Source organism: Drosophila suzukii, chromosome 2R, assembly GCF_043229965.1.
Source record: "Drosophila suzukii chromosome 2R, CBGP_Dsuzu_IsoJpt1.0, whole genome shotgun sequence".
In the NCBI taxonomy this organism is placed as follows: Eukaryota; Metazoa; Arthropoda; class Insecta; order Diptera; family Drosophilidae; genus Drosophila; species Drosophila suzukii.
In genome coordinates, this window is record NC_092081.1 from 8,153,322 (window position 1) to 8,168,421 (window position 15,100).

The following is a 15,100-nucleotide window of genomic DNA, read 5'->3' on the forward strand; positions in this document are numbered from 1 at the left end:
CATATAAAGTTATATATATATATCTATATATTAAATACTGTATACAACGTTTTACATATTTACAAAAAACCAAAACCCAAAATATCGAATTCATTCAGCTGCAAAGAGCAGAAGAAACGAAAAAGATTGCGCATACGCCGCGTATGGCCGTCTGTGTGAGTGCCCGTGTTCATCGGCGGTTGCAACAACTGATAGCAAGTGTACATAACCGTAGCTACAACTATAACTATAACTATTTCACCAATCAACTGCAGCGGCAACAACAACAGCAACAGCAAACGTTACAAACGTCACCAAAGCTTCGCATTTCCCATTAATAATTATGTATACGCAACGTATGTTTGACATGTGGAGCAGCGTCACTTCGAAACTGGAAGCACACGCAAACAACCTCGGTCAAAGCAACGTCCAATCGCCAGTGGGACAAAACAACTCCAGCGGTTCTATTAAAGGTAAACTACAGTCTTTAAAACAAACACAGTACTTATTTACCCTGCAAAAGAATAAAAAACCCTGCCAAGAAAATGGTATGGGACCAGATTTGTATGATATAAGATGTAGATCTTAAATAGTAAAAGCGGTATTAGTTAAAAAATATTAAATAAAAAAATGCTATTACTAAAAAGCATTCAAATCAGTCATTATTTACTCGTAAGTAGAAATAACCCTACAAAGAAAATGGTATAGGACCAGATTTGTATGATATAGGATATAAGTTTTAAAGAGTAGAAAAGGTAACAAATAAAAAAAAGCTGAAATAAAAAAATACTTTTATAAAAAAGTCCAATCGCCAGTGGGAGAAAACCACTCAAGAGGTTCTGATAAATGTAAACTACAATTTTTAAATGGATATCAGTTCTTTTATAATCGTATGTTAGAAGTATCCTGCGAAGTGAACTATCAATCATTATAAATGTTAGATAGTAAAAAAGGATAACATTAATTATAAGATGAAAAAACAAACACCACTTTTATTTAGAAAGCTGTTTGGTATTTTATTATATTTTTTATTATTCAGGGTTCTCAAAAATCTTATAAATCGAAAAAGTACACCATGGAAATTAATAGGCAAAGAATAAGCCAAACTTTAGTGCACTGAAAGATCATACATTTTAAGATCTATTAATATTAAAAGCACAACCAGTTATAATAGGATAAAATATGTTATATATTATGATATATATATCATATATTAAATGATATAATATACTATATGATATTATGAATCACTATGTGATATATATGATATAAATTATATTATTATTTATGATATGCATTTTAGAAAGGCATATTTGTAAAACATACCTTGTCATCTTCTTTATAAAGTTATACAATATTTAAACTGTCATAATCCCAACCACAGGCTAAATTTTATCACAAGTATTAGTTCCGCTTTCAAAAATATTATGCAAGCTTTTGGCATATATTTTGTCAAAACATTTGTGAGTCCTTTAAAAAAATCTATCTTTTATTCAGTTATCCCAGAGATAGCAAATGAAGTAACCGACAAGTGTGAACTTTCATCCCGCTAAAAGTAACAAGAGAATTACACAAAACAGCAAAAGCAAAATAAAGTATAATTTTAATGAAATCCAGTTAACTTGCTGGTTTTATGTGGCAGAGTCACTCAGTCAGTCAGTCAGTTGGTCTTTTTCGTTATTTTTGTATTTTCGTTGGCAGTGAAAGTCACTTGGGTTTCTCAACCAGCAGCAACAAAAAAAAAAAAATTATTTAAGGGAAATCCATGAAATTCGTAAATGAAGAAAGACAGCCAAATGAATATTACGAAACCCAAAGCCACTTGCGTGTGTTTTTGGGCTGGTGTGCGAGTGGTTTGTTGCCTTTTTGCATTGACAATTCAACTAATTCGAAATGGCAATCAGAGAACAGGAAAGAGATGGCCACAGACCCTTTCTTCTTTCCCCAGCCAAAGATACAAAGATACAAATTGTATATGTAACATGGTGGTCATAAAAAGCGTACAGCTGGAGATCATAATAAAATAAAATGGAAAAGAAACTTGCGAATTAAAATTCGCGGACCAGTCATAAAAACATATATGTATATATATATATGCGATATTGTAATGCCAACAAAGTTTCAACAAGCCTTATAAATAAATATTTTACTATGTGAGTGATGGATGTTATATGAATTGCACATTTTAGAGCATGCATTTGGTTCGTAGGTATTAGTTAATTAGCTTATTTCATTTTATTTTACAATTATTGGGCAGATTTGTTTATTTTTTTCCTCTTCACAGTTGACTTAATTGTATTTTTGGAACTTTTTACTAGGTGGGAAAGAAAGTAAAATCTTGAAAAGAAATCAATCACTTTTTAGGATCATTACAGGATCAATATATCTTTTCCTGATGGATCTTTTATATCAATGAATCATCAACAAAACTTGTTTTTAAGTTGACATACCAATTTGTGTTTAATTAATAATGAGTTAACATTTTATTATTACTTTATATAAAACTTATAAGTTAAAATGTACATTTTGTATAGTACCTCACTTCTTATACCCCAAAATAAAAGTTGAGTTTCCAAACTTTAGTATAAATATTAACTCTAACTTCAGTGGGTTAACTTAATGGACTCAAGGACCTAAAGTTTTAGGGGGACGAACCGAATTAATTCGTATTTAATTGGGGTGCTTTGACCCCTTAGCAGGTCAACTGCGATTGCAATTAGGGGTTTGGTGGGTAAAAAGGAGGATATTATTTCTAACATAAATCTTAATCGCGGGCGGCAATCTATCCCCGGTTTTCAAAGTTGCGTGTGAGTAATTAAGGGAACTGCATGGGTGTCGAAGGGGGGTCAGATTTTTTTCACTCAGGTCACTGTTACTTTTGGCATGCAATTTGCCTTTATGACTTCCGCAAAATCAACTCTTATTTTATTATTGAAATTTTCACTTTTTCGCTGTTTTTGCCTTTCTTTCGGAGAAACAGATAGAAACGTAGGCAAAGTGAAAGAAAGAAATTTTGCGGCGTAAACAGAAAGCGGCCAAAAATGAAATTTAAAAAGCGAAAGAGTTGACAACATTGGCCCTTTGCAAGAAGAAAGAGAGGGGGGTAGAGAGAGGGAGAGAGAGAGAGAAAGATAGAGAAGTGGCAACAATAAAAAATATTCAAAAACGCCAGACCGAAAAAGTTTTGTTAAAGTGAAATGCTGCTGTTGCTTTAGCTGATTGTGTAGTCCGCTCACAAACACACATGCGTACCAAATAAAACAAAAAGAAATGTGTGGAAAAAAGCGACCCATGCAGGCCCAAGCCCAAACCGGCCCCGCCCCCTTTCCCCCCCTATCCACCCAACGCCCCTGCGAGATAGTGCGAACGCCCGTTTAACACTCGAAACAAACGAAAACCAAAAACTATGAAGCTACAAAATTTCTGACTGCCTGAGAAAGTGTGTGTGTGCACAGTGGCGTAGAAGGGGGTTTCTGGAAATGGATTTTTATAAGGTTTAGTTAAGACTAAGGAGTGAATTTTTAAGGTAATTTTCAGATATTAAAGTTAATTTGGTATAAAAAAAAATTAGATTAATACTACTAAACTCTAAAAGAGTAATTTTAAAATGTATGGCAGAAGTGGGATAGAATAATATAGGTTAATCCAATAGTTGAAATACCAAGTATTTTTTATCTAGATAAAATTATGAAAAACATTTTAAAAACTGGTCTTATTTTACGATTTTGTAATATTCAACAATTTATTCCCGTTAAATTATGATGACAAGTTATAGTAAAATACCAAAAATATGAAAAATATTTTTAAAACTGTTTTTATTTTAGGATTTCGTAATAATTAACAATTTATTTTCGATAAATTATGATGACAAGTTATAAAATTCTTATTTTTTGGCCCCCAAAACCCCCCTTTCAAACGCCCCTGTGCATGAGTAGTTTCTTTCAGTGTGTCTGTGCGAGAAGCGCCAAAGCACACACATCCATACAGTCATACATTCACACATCCACAATCATCATCGCCAGCGTCAACATAGTAAAAGTCTAAAATCGAGGAAAAAATTATTTTCGGCGGTCATTCAACTCGCACGCATGCACACTTACGCACTTTCTGATAGAGCAAATGAAATGGGGGGAGAGTGTGAGAGAGAGAGAGAGCAGGAGTGGGAGAGTGGGAGAGAGTGCGTGAGAGCGGAGCGTTCGTTGACTGTTATGCGGGAGCGTGCGTCGACGTCGACAGCGACGCCGGCAGCGCTGCCCAAACCACGCACATTACAACATCAAAAAAAAAATATACAAAAAAAAAAAACAACAAACAATGGGCAATACTACTTTCTATGGCTTTTTCCACTTCTCCCCCATTTTTATACCCGTTACTCGTAGAGTAAAAGGGTATACTAGATTCGTCGGAAAGTATGTAACAGGCAGAAGGAAGCGTTTCCGACCCCATAAAGTATATATATTCTTGATCAGGATCACTAGCCGAGTCGATCTAGCCATGTCCGTCTGTCCGTCTGTCCGTCTGTCCGTCTGTCCGTCTGTCCGTCTGTCCGTATGAACGCTGAGATCTCGGAAACTATGAGAGTTACAATACTGGGATTAGGCACGCAGATTCCTGAGATTCCTGCGCAGCGCAAGTTTGTTTCAGTAGAGTGCCACGCCCACTCTAACGCCCACAAACCGCCCAAAACTGTGGCTCCTACAGTTTTGATGCTAGAATAAAAATTTTAACTGAAATGTAATGTTCTCATCAATACCTATCGATTGACCTAAAAAAAGTTTGCCACGCCCACTTTAACGCCCACAAACCGCGAAAACCTGTGACGCCCACAATTTTTATGCTAGATAAAAAATTTTAACTGAAATGTATTCGTCTCGTCATTACCTATCGATTGACTCAAAAAAAAGTTTGCCACGCCCACTTTAACGCCCACAAACCGCAAAAACCTGTGACGCCCACAATTTTCATGCTAGATAAAAAATTGTAACTGAAATGTATTGGTCTCGTCGATACCTATCGATTGATCCAAAAAAAAATTTGCCACGCCCACTCTAACGCCCATAACGCTTAAATCTGTATACCGCCGGTAGGTGGCGCATTTTAATCTCGCTTTGCTGCTTGCATATCTCCATTTAGCTGAGTAACGGGTATCTGATAGTCGAGGTACTCGACTATAGCGTTCTTCCTTGTTATTTCTCTTTTCAAACAAACCGAAATTATTATTTATGCAGTCAAAGTTTTGGAGCCATAAAAGCGAACGGGAGAAAGAGAGAGAGAGTGCGAGAAAGAGGAAGAGAAAGAGGGAAATTCTTTGTTTGACAATTATTGCGTGAATTTCCACGATTACGGCTTCTATCGCTCATGTAAATGCCGTATTAATTGCCCATCGTAGAAAAGTCGCCGAACTTTTGACTTCCTTTTTGGACTGGACGGCCGTTAACTTCTTCGATTGAGCACAGACGATAAAAGCTTATAAATAGGATTGTACCATATATGTGATCAGTTAATGCGGAGTTATTAGAAAACGTGTAGGATGAAACCTGATCTATGTTAAAAATAATATTAACTGTAAGAGAATTTTTAAAAACTAATCTGAAACATTTAAAACAAATTTATATTTATAATATAATATAATATAGTATAATATAATATAATATAATATAATATAATATAATATAATATAATATAATATAATATAATATAATATAATATAATATAATATAATATAATATAATATAATATAATATAATATAATAATATTACAAATCTCCATTTTTAATAATACCATACCAAAACTTTATAACAAGATGCTAGAAATGTACATATATGTATAAAGGAATAAGTTGATAACAGGACCAGAAAATAATACACGCTAGAAAGAAATTCTTTCTGCCTCTTTTTTTAACACTTTGCAAAAGAAAATAAGAATTTAAGAAACACGTCAATATTAATTTACAAAATAAATAATGATCTTAAAGACAATTTTCCAATAACATGATTCATTATTATAATTTCCAACATAAAATTTATGAAAACAATTTTTGTTATATGTTTATCGAGTCACCAATTTATTGTTATTCTTATAAAAGTGATACAAATATGTTTAGGTATCTTTTACATATATCTATAACATATATCTATAACTATTTATTGATCTTAAGCTTTGATTAAATTATATTATAATGCTATTATGTGAGCTTACCAGTGGTTATATTAATAGTAAGAAAAGTGTCTTTGTAATGATAGTTCGTACACACAAACCCAAGACTTTTAAAGACATGGTAAAAAATCGTAAGGAACTCTTGGGTCTTTAAATTCCGGCAAAATTCCCATTATTTGACAGATGTTTGTAATGAACATGGGCGCACTTAAGCACACAAAATTCGGCGAGCATGTACAGGCATCTCTCCATTTCCAAAAAAAAAAACTAAATTTGGCTTGGAATTTCCCATCAATTCCCACCCCCATGTATCCATATAGATTCCGTATGTGGAGCATGCAAATATTTTGAAATATTCTGGTCTGTCTGCTGGAGGCAAATAGAGTAATGTGTTATTTTCCCTGGTGTTGTTATTGTTCCCGAAAAGTTCATTCGCTTGTGTCCTAGAAAACCATGAAATGCAGAAACCATATATATTTATTTATTCTGATAATTTATGGAAACTTGTAAGAACAACAGTGTGGCCAAATATATGAGTAAACAGGCGATGGGTTCAACGACCCCTGGGGCAACATAATGGTGCAGATAGTGACAAGTGACAAGGAACATTTACGGACACTTGTCAGAACCACAGCCCCACCCATCGAATTGTCTGGGAAATATCAATTGATTTAGAGGAAGATATGGTATATTGACTCAGCGGCAAGCTTAAAGTTTGGCTCCGATCTGAAACGATTGATTGCTATAGGTTTATTTTCGGACTATGATCAACGACAGAGATGGAGCAATCCCTATCTCTTTGTCTTTCTCCACAAACTATTGTAGTCTAGCCTTACGTACAAGTAAAGCAAAAATAGACTTTTTACATATACAAGAGATAAGCTTAACCACAGAATGTGTGTCATAAGGCCACCGCAACTTCAATGCTATATACGAAAGCTATAGACAAGAATTCAAAATAGAATACTAGACTTCCAGTGGTGAATGAAAACCAGAAGGTTCTATAGATAAAGGCGATATTATCAAAAAACCTGTTTTTAAAAAAAGATTATGAAATACCTTTACTTCAAAAAATACTTTTGATATATACCAAAATCTAAAAATACTAAAAAGAATTAAATAATTATAAGTACGTATTAGCTTCTTGCTCCACATATAACTAAGTACTACAAACGTATTATTATTATTATTATTTCTGACAACGAATCCTTTGAGTTTTTGTTTATAGTCTCTGTCTATGCCTGTGAATTGAGAACTTCTCAATATAATTTAACGCTCTGTAATATTAGGTTAATTGCTGTTTCTCGAATGTGAAAATATGCACTATACACCACGAGAGCATATAATGAACATCCGTTCAATAAAGTACGCTTTCGAAAAAAAATGTAATAACCGAAATGACAAACGTTTCCATTATGTTAGGCAGCGGCGAAAAAATAAATTAAATGATATTATTCTAGTAATTATAAAGCAGACATCAAATGCGATGCATGAGTGGGCCCCTTTCGCCTCCCCCTCCCCCCAAACCAACCACCCAATGCAACAGCCCCCAGAAAAATACCCCCCCCCCCCCCCCTACACACACACACACACACAACTATTATCCCACAGCTGCGTATCTTATCTATGCAACTCTTCGCATAGTTTAACGTTTTGTGCGTGAGTTTGTCACAAATATATACGAGGTATATATCTGGGGGATACTGTATGTATGTATCTGTGTATTCGCGTGATTACTTGTGAGTGTGTGTGTGTATATATGCACATATATATATAGGCAGCAAATAAAAGATTGCATGTGCCCCACAATGCAGACACAAACAGATTCACAGACATTGCATTTGAGTCGCGTCGCCAAATGAATAGACAAATATACATACATATATACACACGAAGCACGCACACAATTGCAGGTTAGCTCCAAGCACACACACACAGATACTCACACACACTTAGACAGAATGCAACGCCAACATTTGTGGAGGCAAAGCGCGCCAACAAAATGCGAAAAACTGGGACAAAGTTGAACAGACGAGCCAAGGACGGATATTAGTGCGACGCGGCGCGAACAGTTGCATGATGAAGCGAAGGGGGTTCAGGGGGGTTTTGGGGGGCCAGAGGGGCCCAAAAAGGAGGGGAGCGGCGGGGCGGGGAGGGGGGCGTCGGTGAAGTTGGCAGCGAAAAGTGGAAAAACAAAATGAATGTTGTTGCTGGTCCAACAGCAAAGTACAGTGGAGGTACACTGGGCCACCAAAAGATACAACTCCATTTCAGGGGACTACATAGTAATAGATATTTGAAAAGATATGCTATGAAAACTAAAAAAATAAATATTATGTTCAATTTAATAAATTTATATATCATTTATTCGATTGTCTTTAAAAATCATATACTGAAAGTTATCAAACTATTTAATTTTTTCCCCCAAAATGTACTTTAGATGCATCGATAAGATACCTTTCAAATTATTTAATCTTTAATGAATGGTACGACTTTAATTTAGGTACATTCCATTGAAATTCACTTTAGCGATTAATATGTACCTTTGCAATAAAACTATAAAATAAAACTATAAACTAAAAAATAAGACTTTACCTTCTATCTTTTTGTTTTAGCTTTCTTTTTTGTTATTAACTAAAAATGTAAAATGACTATTATCTAAGATGTAATAATACTAATGTATTTAATTCTCGGTTATAATGCAAAGATGATACGAAAGGACTCAAGTTTTTTTTAATCCTCTTTTGGAAATTTGGAGTAATATATAAGACGGAAAAATTGTAAAATATAGTAATACTCAATAATCTGTTGATATATAAAAGTTTTATTAGAAAATAGCTTATAATTCTTTTGGGAATTGCAAAAGATCATATATCATGGAAAAATTTTAAAATGTAGTAATGCTCAAAAATCTATTTTTATTTCAAAGTTTTATGATTTAGTTGTGACTAGCATTTTAAATATAAGAATTAACTCTCATTGCTAGAAAAGTAATATATAATAGTTATCAAAATAGTTATTTGGAGTTCTTAAGTTTAGACTTTTTAGGCAGAGCTGGATTTTAGTTACTTTTGGGTTTCCATCAAGTACTCAGCTCGTACAGTGAGTTCAGCCATTTAAAATATATATATCTTTGGGATACTTTTAAGAACACATTTCCCAACTAGAGACGAGTGCTCACTGTGCCTGCAGTATAGTTTTCAACTCTACAGAAAATTTTGTTGTTTGTTGATTACAATTTGCATGACGCCAGCGGCAGCGGCAGCGGCATTTTCAGTACAGCCAACAGGGCGGATAGAAGCACTTTATCTGCCTCTCGTCCCGTCTCCCTCCCTCACTCGCCCCCTCTCGCTCGCTCTTTTGGGTTTTTCCTCTGCCTCTTTTTTTTTCAGTAGCAAACTGCAATCGTTGTTGGTTTTATAATGGTTGTTGTTAATTTTGCAGACATTTCAGCCGAAAAAAACAGAAGAAAAAAAAACGAATTTTAATTAATGGTGGAAAAACGAGTTTGCCTGGTTTCCATCAAACCAACGACCACTATGAATGGATTTTCCTCAAGAACTCTTTTTTTCCCCACACACACAGATTGCATTTTTCACAGACAGTTGTGTGTGCGACTTTTTGAGTCTGTCTTGGGCTGGCTCAACTTGAAAATTCTTGTTTTGGCCAAATTGCAAGCTGCAAAACGGCAAAAGTTGATGCTTTAGTCAAAACACTTAAATACCATAAATAATTGGCTACTTAAGTGCATTTGTTGCGCAAAGCCGAAAAAAAAGAAAAACAATCAGAGACCAAAGAAGTCAGTCTACAAGCTTTGTGTGTGGCTTTTGAGGTTTTCAAGGTATTTTCCAGGTGTTTTTTCTATATATTTCTGTATTTTTTTTTGTTGAGTTTCATTTATGCTGCAGCGTAGCTGGTGCATTTGAAGCGTGCATAAATAATGCCGCAGGCCTACTTTTTATGCTGTGGCGCGGTTGGGTATTTGTTTTCGGGGTGGGGTAAATACACTCGTCGATGTCAGGCACATAAATATGCATTTACCCATACGAACCGGCGGCTGAGACCATTGTTCAGGGAATTTTCCAGGCTATTTTAAGGCTTAATGTGGGTTTCCCTACGAATCAGTCAGATTTAAAATCTTGTTTACCTTCTGTAAAGCATATAAGTAAAATCTGTAAATGTATCTTTAGCTTTATGTTAAGTATCTTATCAATAACTTAACTTGTAACCAAAATATAAATACAGCTATACAACTATACCATATTATACGTAGTAAAATATGCCAAAGTTATCCAAAAGGGGTCTTAAAATCTTATCTTCCGAAAAAATAGTATTCCCAATGCATACAAAATATTTTTTTTTGCATTTTTAATATTCCCGAAGCAATCTTATGATTTTAAAACTTATTACATTCTGTGAAGTAAGTGCATACTAAAAATCTATATATGTATCTTTAGCTTCATTAACAATCTTAGCAATAATGTATCTCGTAAAAAAAATATTTAAGAAAAGAACGTATATAACTATACCATACTATACATAATACAATATTCCCTAAGCAAATCCAAAAAGGGTCTTGAAATCGAATCTGCCGAAAAAATATATTTCCAGCTGCATACATATTATTCTATATTTAATATTTTATTATTACCCAAGCAATCCTAAGTCAGAATATGTGTACAAATGCAAACAACATGTTTTGTGTCGAACTCAGCAAATAATTGGTTGTAAATCTTAATCGACATTTTACAAGGAAATTTTCCACCAAACTGTGATTCATTTCGGAGAAAACTAGTAAATTTCACCCACTCTCTGTGCCCCTTTCTCCCCGATATTTTTGCAATTGTTCTCGCCTGCCATCATCACGTGAAGCGGCGTATACGTGATGTTTGGCAAGCAATATAATAAATTGCGCATACGTCATGTATCCATCGACCTGACTAATTGAGGTGTACTCGCATATTTTTTGGTCATTCACTTCGCTACTTTGTATGAAATACCGTATAGAAAGCGATCGGATTACGAAGAGAAATTACATCATTTGGTGAAAATGCTTAGCATTTCATTAAAATCGACTAAAAACGGCAAAATTCTTGGGCTGTTTCTTCAGCCTCCTCTTTATTTTGTTCCGTGGGTCAATAAACTTGTGGGCCCAGTCAAAAATTTGTATATGAGAAATTCTTTTGTTGGCAACAAAAGAACCAGCGCGTCACGTACGCCGGCAGTGCGACAGAGAGGGCAAAACAAAAAAAGAGACAGAGCGAGTGCGAAATGTAAACATTACAAAAATGCCAAGCCAACGTCTTCATCATGTGGCCAAAAAAAGAACCGAATTCGTACGGGTCCGTTAGCCCAAAGTTTATAGCCCCAGCTGCCTTATTATAATATATTATGTATCTTGAGATGAATGAATTTTGTATCTTACGAAATTCTAACGGCATTCTACGGAGCTTTCGCGAATAAAATGTTAGGTAGGGGTTAGGAGAAAATAGCAACAATGAGCTGGCCGAAAAGAAAGCGACAAATTACGTAGCCAGCATGCTAATGCTAATGCTCTTTCTTCCCTAACGGCATTTCGCACAGCCGGCTAAAAGGCTCCCCGCTTAAAGCCAATACCCCACCCCCCCTCTCTAACCATAGTGTGTTGTTTTATTTTTTGTGAAAGCTGAAAACCAGTTTTCTATTAGCATTTGCTTGGCGGCAAAAGAATGAAATACGACAGCAGAAGAGAAACAAAGGCAGAGAAGAGAGCTTGGCGCTCTCTTCGGGGCTCTCTTTTGGCCACAAGGCAGGCGACTGGTGCATTGACCCCACAGCTAGCTGACCCACTTACGAAGCTGCTTTTCGCCACTGCGAATGCGAGTTGCGAATTGCGATTTGCCGACGCGGCGCGCTCGTGCCGCAGTCGACGTCGCTGCCGGCAGCGCCGACGAACAAGCAACTTGTGCAATAGTCGCAGCAGCAGCGGCAGCAACTGCAGCGGCAGCAACAACAATCGCAGTCGCAGCAAAGTCGACTGCGCTGCCACATGGGCAACTCAAAATCTACTGTGCTTTACTCTTTGTCTCTGCACAGTGGTTGAAAACAGGTAAAAACTGCATTTGATCTAATGAAATATATCATTAATTTGGAATTGGAATTGATGTATTTAAGCATATTTAATGCATTAAGTGATTCCTGTGAGACCTTAAGATGTTATATTGATTTGTTTTGAACAGTTCTAGCCGGAAAAACTTAAGAAAGCTGTATTCTTATGATGTTTTTTTTTTTTTATCTTTTCCCAATTTAATCCACATCTATGGATGGTAACAGCGCTGATCGTGATTAATATTACCAAGCTTTTTTTTTAGTCAATCTTAACTAAATTAAAATCTAAGATATCTTTGAAAAGATACAAATATTTTAAAATATTAAATGTAACTAAATATTATTATATATATTACATTGATAAAAAATTTAAATTTTAAAATAAAAAAAAACTGTTTAAGCTTAAACGTAACTACAAATAGAAATGAGAAGAACCATTTATCTAAATTCAAATTTAGCCGGTAAAAACCGAAAAGTTATACCATTTTGTTGCAGATGTTGTAGAGTATTTATTAGAAAAAATCAAGATTAGTTTCCGATTAATTAAGGTATATGGGTAGAAAACTTTTCAAACTCTAATATTTAAGGAAACTAAAATTTGTTATCATATAACATAAATTAAGTACAATTCATTCTGTATTGTATTTGCTGTAAAAATAAGTTTTACAATATTTATTGCCTCTATAGGAAATATATTTTTTTTTACTTCCAAACAACCCTATTCTATAAAAAATTATCGCCTTTTTTCCTGCATTTGGTCAGACTGTTTGTGAGGTATTATATGTGCGTTTTTTTTTATATCATTGCTATAGTTTCGGGCGCTGTTATTGTTATTTTATTTGACTTTGCCGTTCGCCGCAGTGCCAAAAACTGCAATTCATATGCAGCAGCCCCCCTCCCCTGCGGCCGGCGGCCCCCCTTCCCCCCGCCCATGGCCACCTTACGTCCCGCCCGATCTCCCGGGTTTTTCTACATACATATATATATGTATGAATGTGATTTTTTTTTTCGTTAGCACATGTCGCTGCATATTAATTTTTCGTATGCAAGTGTGCACACATGCATGTGCGAATGCTTTTTACACTTTTTACTCGGTTTCTGCCGCCCCTTGGCGAACTGCATTTTTTGCGGGCATGCATTCGCAATAAAGAAGAACATATTAATTTTGACTTCTGGTTATTGCTGCACCCAGCAGAAGTAGAAGCAGTGCAAAAAGAAAGCCCCGCCGGCAGTGCAAATAAATTGCATATGCAAAATATTTGGGCGGTTTTCCGCATAGCTTTTTATCATATTCTTTTTTTTTCCTGTTTGCTGGCGTTGGCCATTCAGAATTTATTTTATTGAGCCGCTTTTGGTTGGCTATTAATTTTATTTTAGGCGTTGCAAACTTGTTGGTTGATCAACCACAAAATGCAGTTTTCATTAGTTGCAACTTGTTTTTTATACCCGTCAACGGTGCGTGTACGTGATGATGTGGAATTACCTAATAATTGAATGGATGCGTTTTCATTGAGCAAAGGCGTTCGTGCCAATCGCAAAACATTAATTAAACAGTCGAAGTTAGTTTTTAAAATTTCTCAAAACTCTTATGCATTTAATATTTATGTTTGCATAGACTAAATTCCATGTTTTATTCCTGCCTTTTACCTCTGATCTGCAAACAATTTCACCCAATATTTGCCTTTATTTTGTGAAAAGTATGTCATACATTTTGTTTTCTCGCCGTCAAAGTACACAACGCAAAAAATGCCAAATAAGACAATAAAATGTATTTCATGACACACTTTTCCGCACCGGGTATTAAGTAAATATTTGCGCCTGATATTTGTTAACCCAAATGCGGGCGAAAATGTGCGTAGGTGAAAAGTAATTAACCTGAGGTGACTTGTTACCATGTAAGTTTCGGCCAGACATTTTGGCTTCATTTTGGCTTCTAATGATAAGATGGTTTTTAAAATTTTTTAAGGTGTAAAAAAGATATTAAAAACAATTTGTAGCAATAAAAATATTGGATCTAAACTATAGTCAGCTAAGGAATATCTGTTTTACTTGTTAAAGATACATAGATACAAAATATTTTTTTGCCGAAAAAAAGATACTTCCACCTTTAAAGGTAAGTGAGTAAGTGATGTCGCCTGAGTTATCGATTTCCTGAACTGCATACAAATGAGTGGGAATGGCCTGTAAGGTTTTGAAGCTTTTACTTGTCATAACGGTAAATGCGCCCCTCTCTTTGCCGCGCTCTTTAGTGCAGTTACCCCCGACTTATCTGTCTGAAGACCCATAAACACGCACATTCCTCTGGTACTTGAGATAAAGATTTATATGTTTTCGGGGGAAAGGCCTTACAAATACTGCACTTTCCGTGCAAGTATTTCGAGTTGTATTTCGTAATGCCCGAGAACGATAAAAGTTTAAGGCGGCTTAAGTGAGCCCACCACCACCCCCCCTTAAAAGACCCCATTAAAACCCCTGTTTTTCACCGATGACGACACACATTCTATTATAATTAAATATCTGTCTGCCCGCTCAGTTGCAACGAAAGAGAATGGCTCTGTCTCTTAGGATCTAAGAGAGAGCCCCCACGCGAAAGAGAGGGGTAATCGAAGAGAGTCTCCGGCGCAGAGAACTTTCTTTTCGATTTTGTTTTTGTTTTCTTTTTCTTCGCTCGCCGAGAATGCTGATGGCATCTGAGTGTGTGTGTGTGTGAGATACTGCCGTGTGGGAAAAGTTCATTGACACTTGAAAAACATTCAGTCACTCACTCACACAAAGTCAGTCGGGTTACTCACTCACTCATCATCTGTCACACATTTCTCCGATCCGATACAAAAAAAAAAGAAAAAGAAAAGAAAAAAGCGTCAGCGCTTGGCACAT

The 15,100-nt window shown here is 35.5% G+C and overlaps 1 protein-coding gene across 4 annotated transcripts in view; it reads left to right on the forward strand.

The window, feature by feature from the left end:
• Hr3 (Hormone receptor 3) overlaps positions 1-15,100 on the forward strand; it is a 39,382-nt gene that overhangs the window by 16,342 nt on the left and 7,940 nt on the right. The window contains exon 1 of one of the 4 annotated variants that reach the window (XM_017074615.4): positions 318-452. The exons of the other annotated variants lie outside the window; for them this stretch is intronic. Within the exon in view, the coding sequence (XP_016930104.1) occupies positions 323-452 (130 nt within the window). The 5' untranslated portion in view covers positions 318-322. Of the gene's footprint in view, positions 1-317; positions 453-15,100 lie in introns of those variants that run through there. 4 annotated transcript variants of the gene reach the window in all.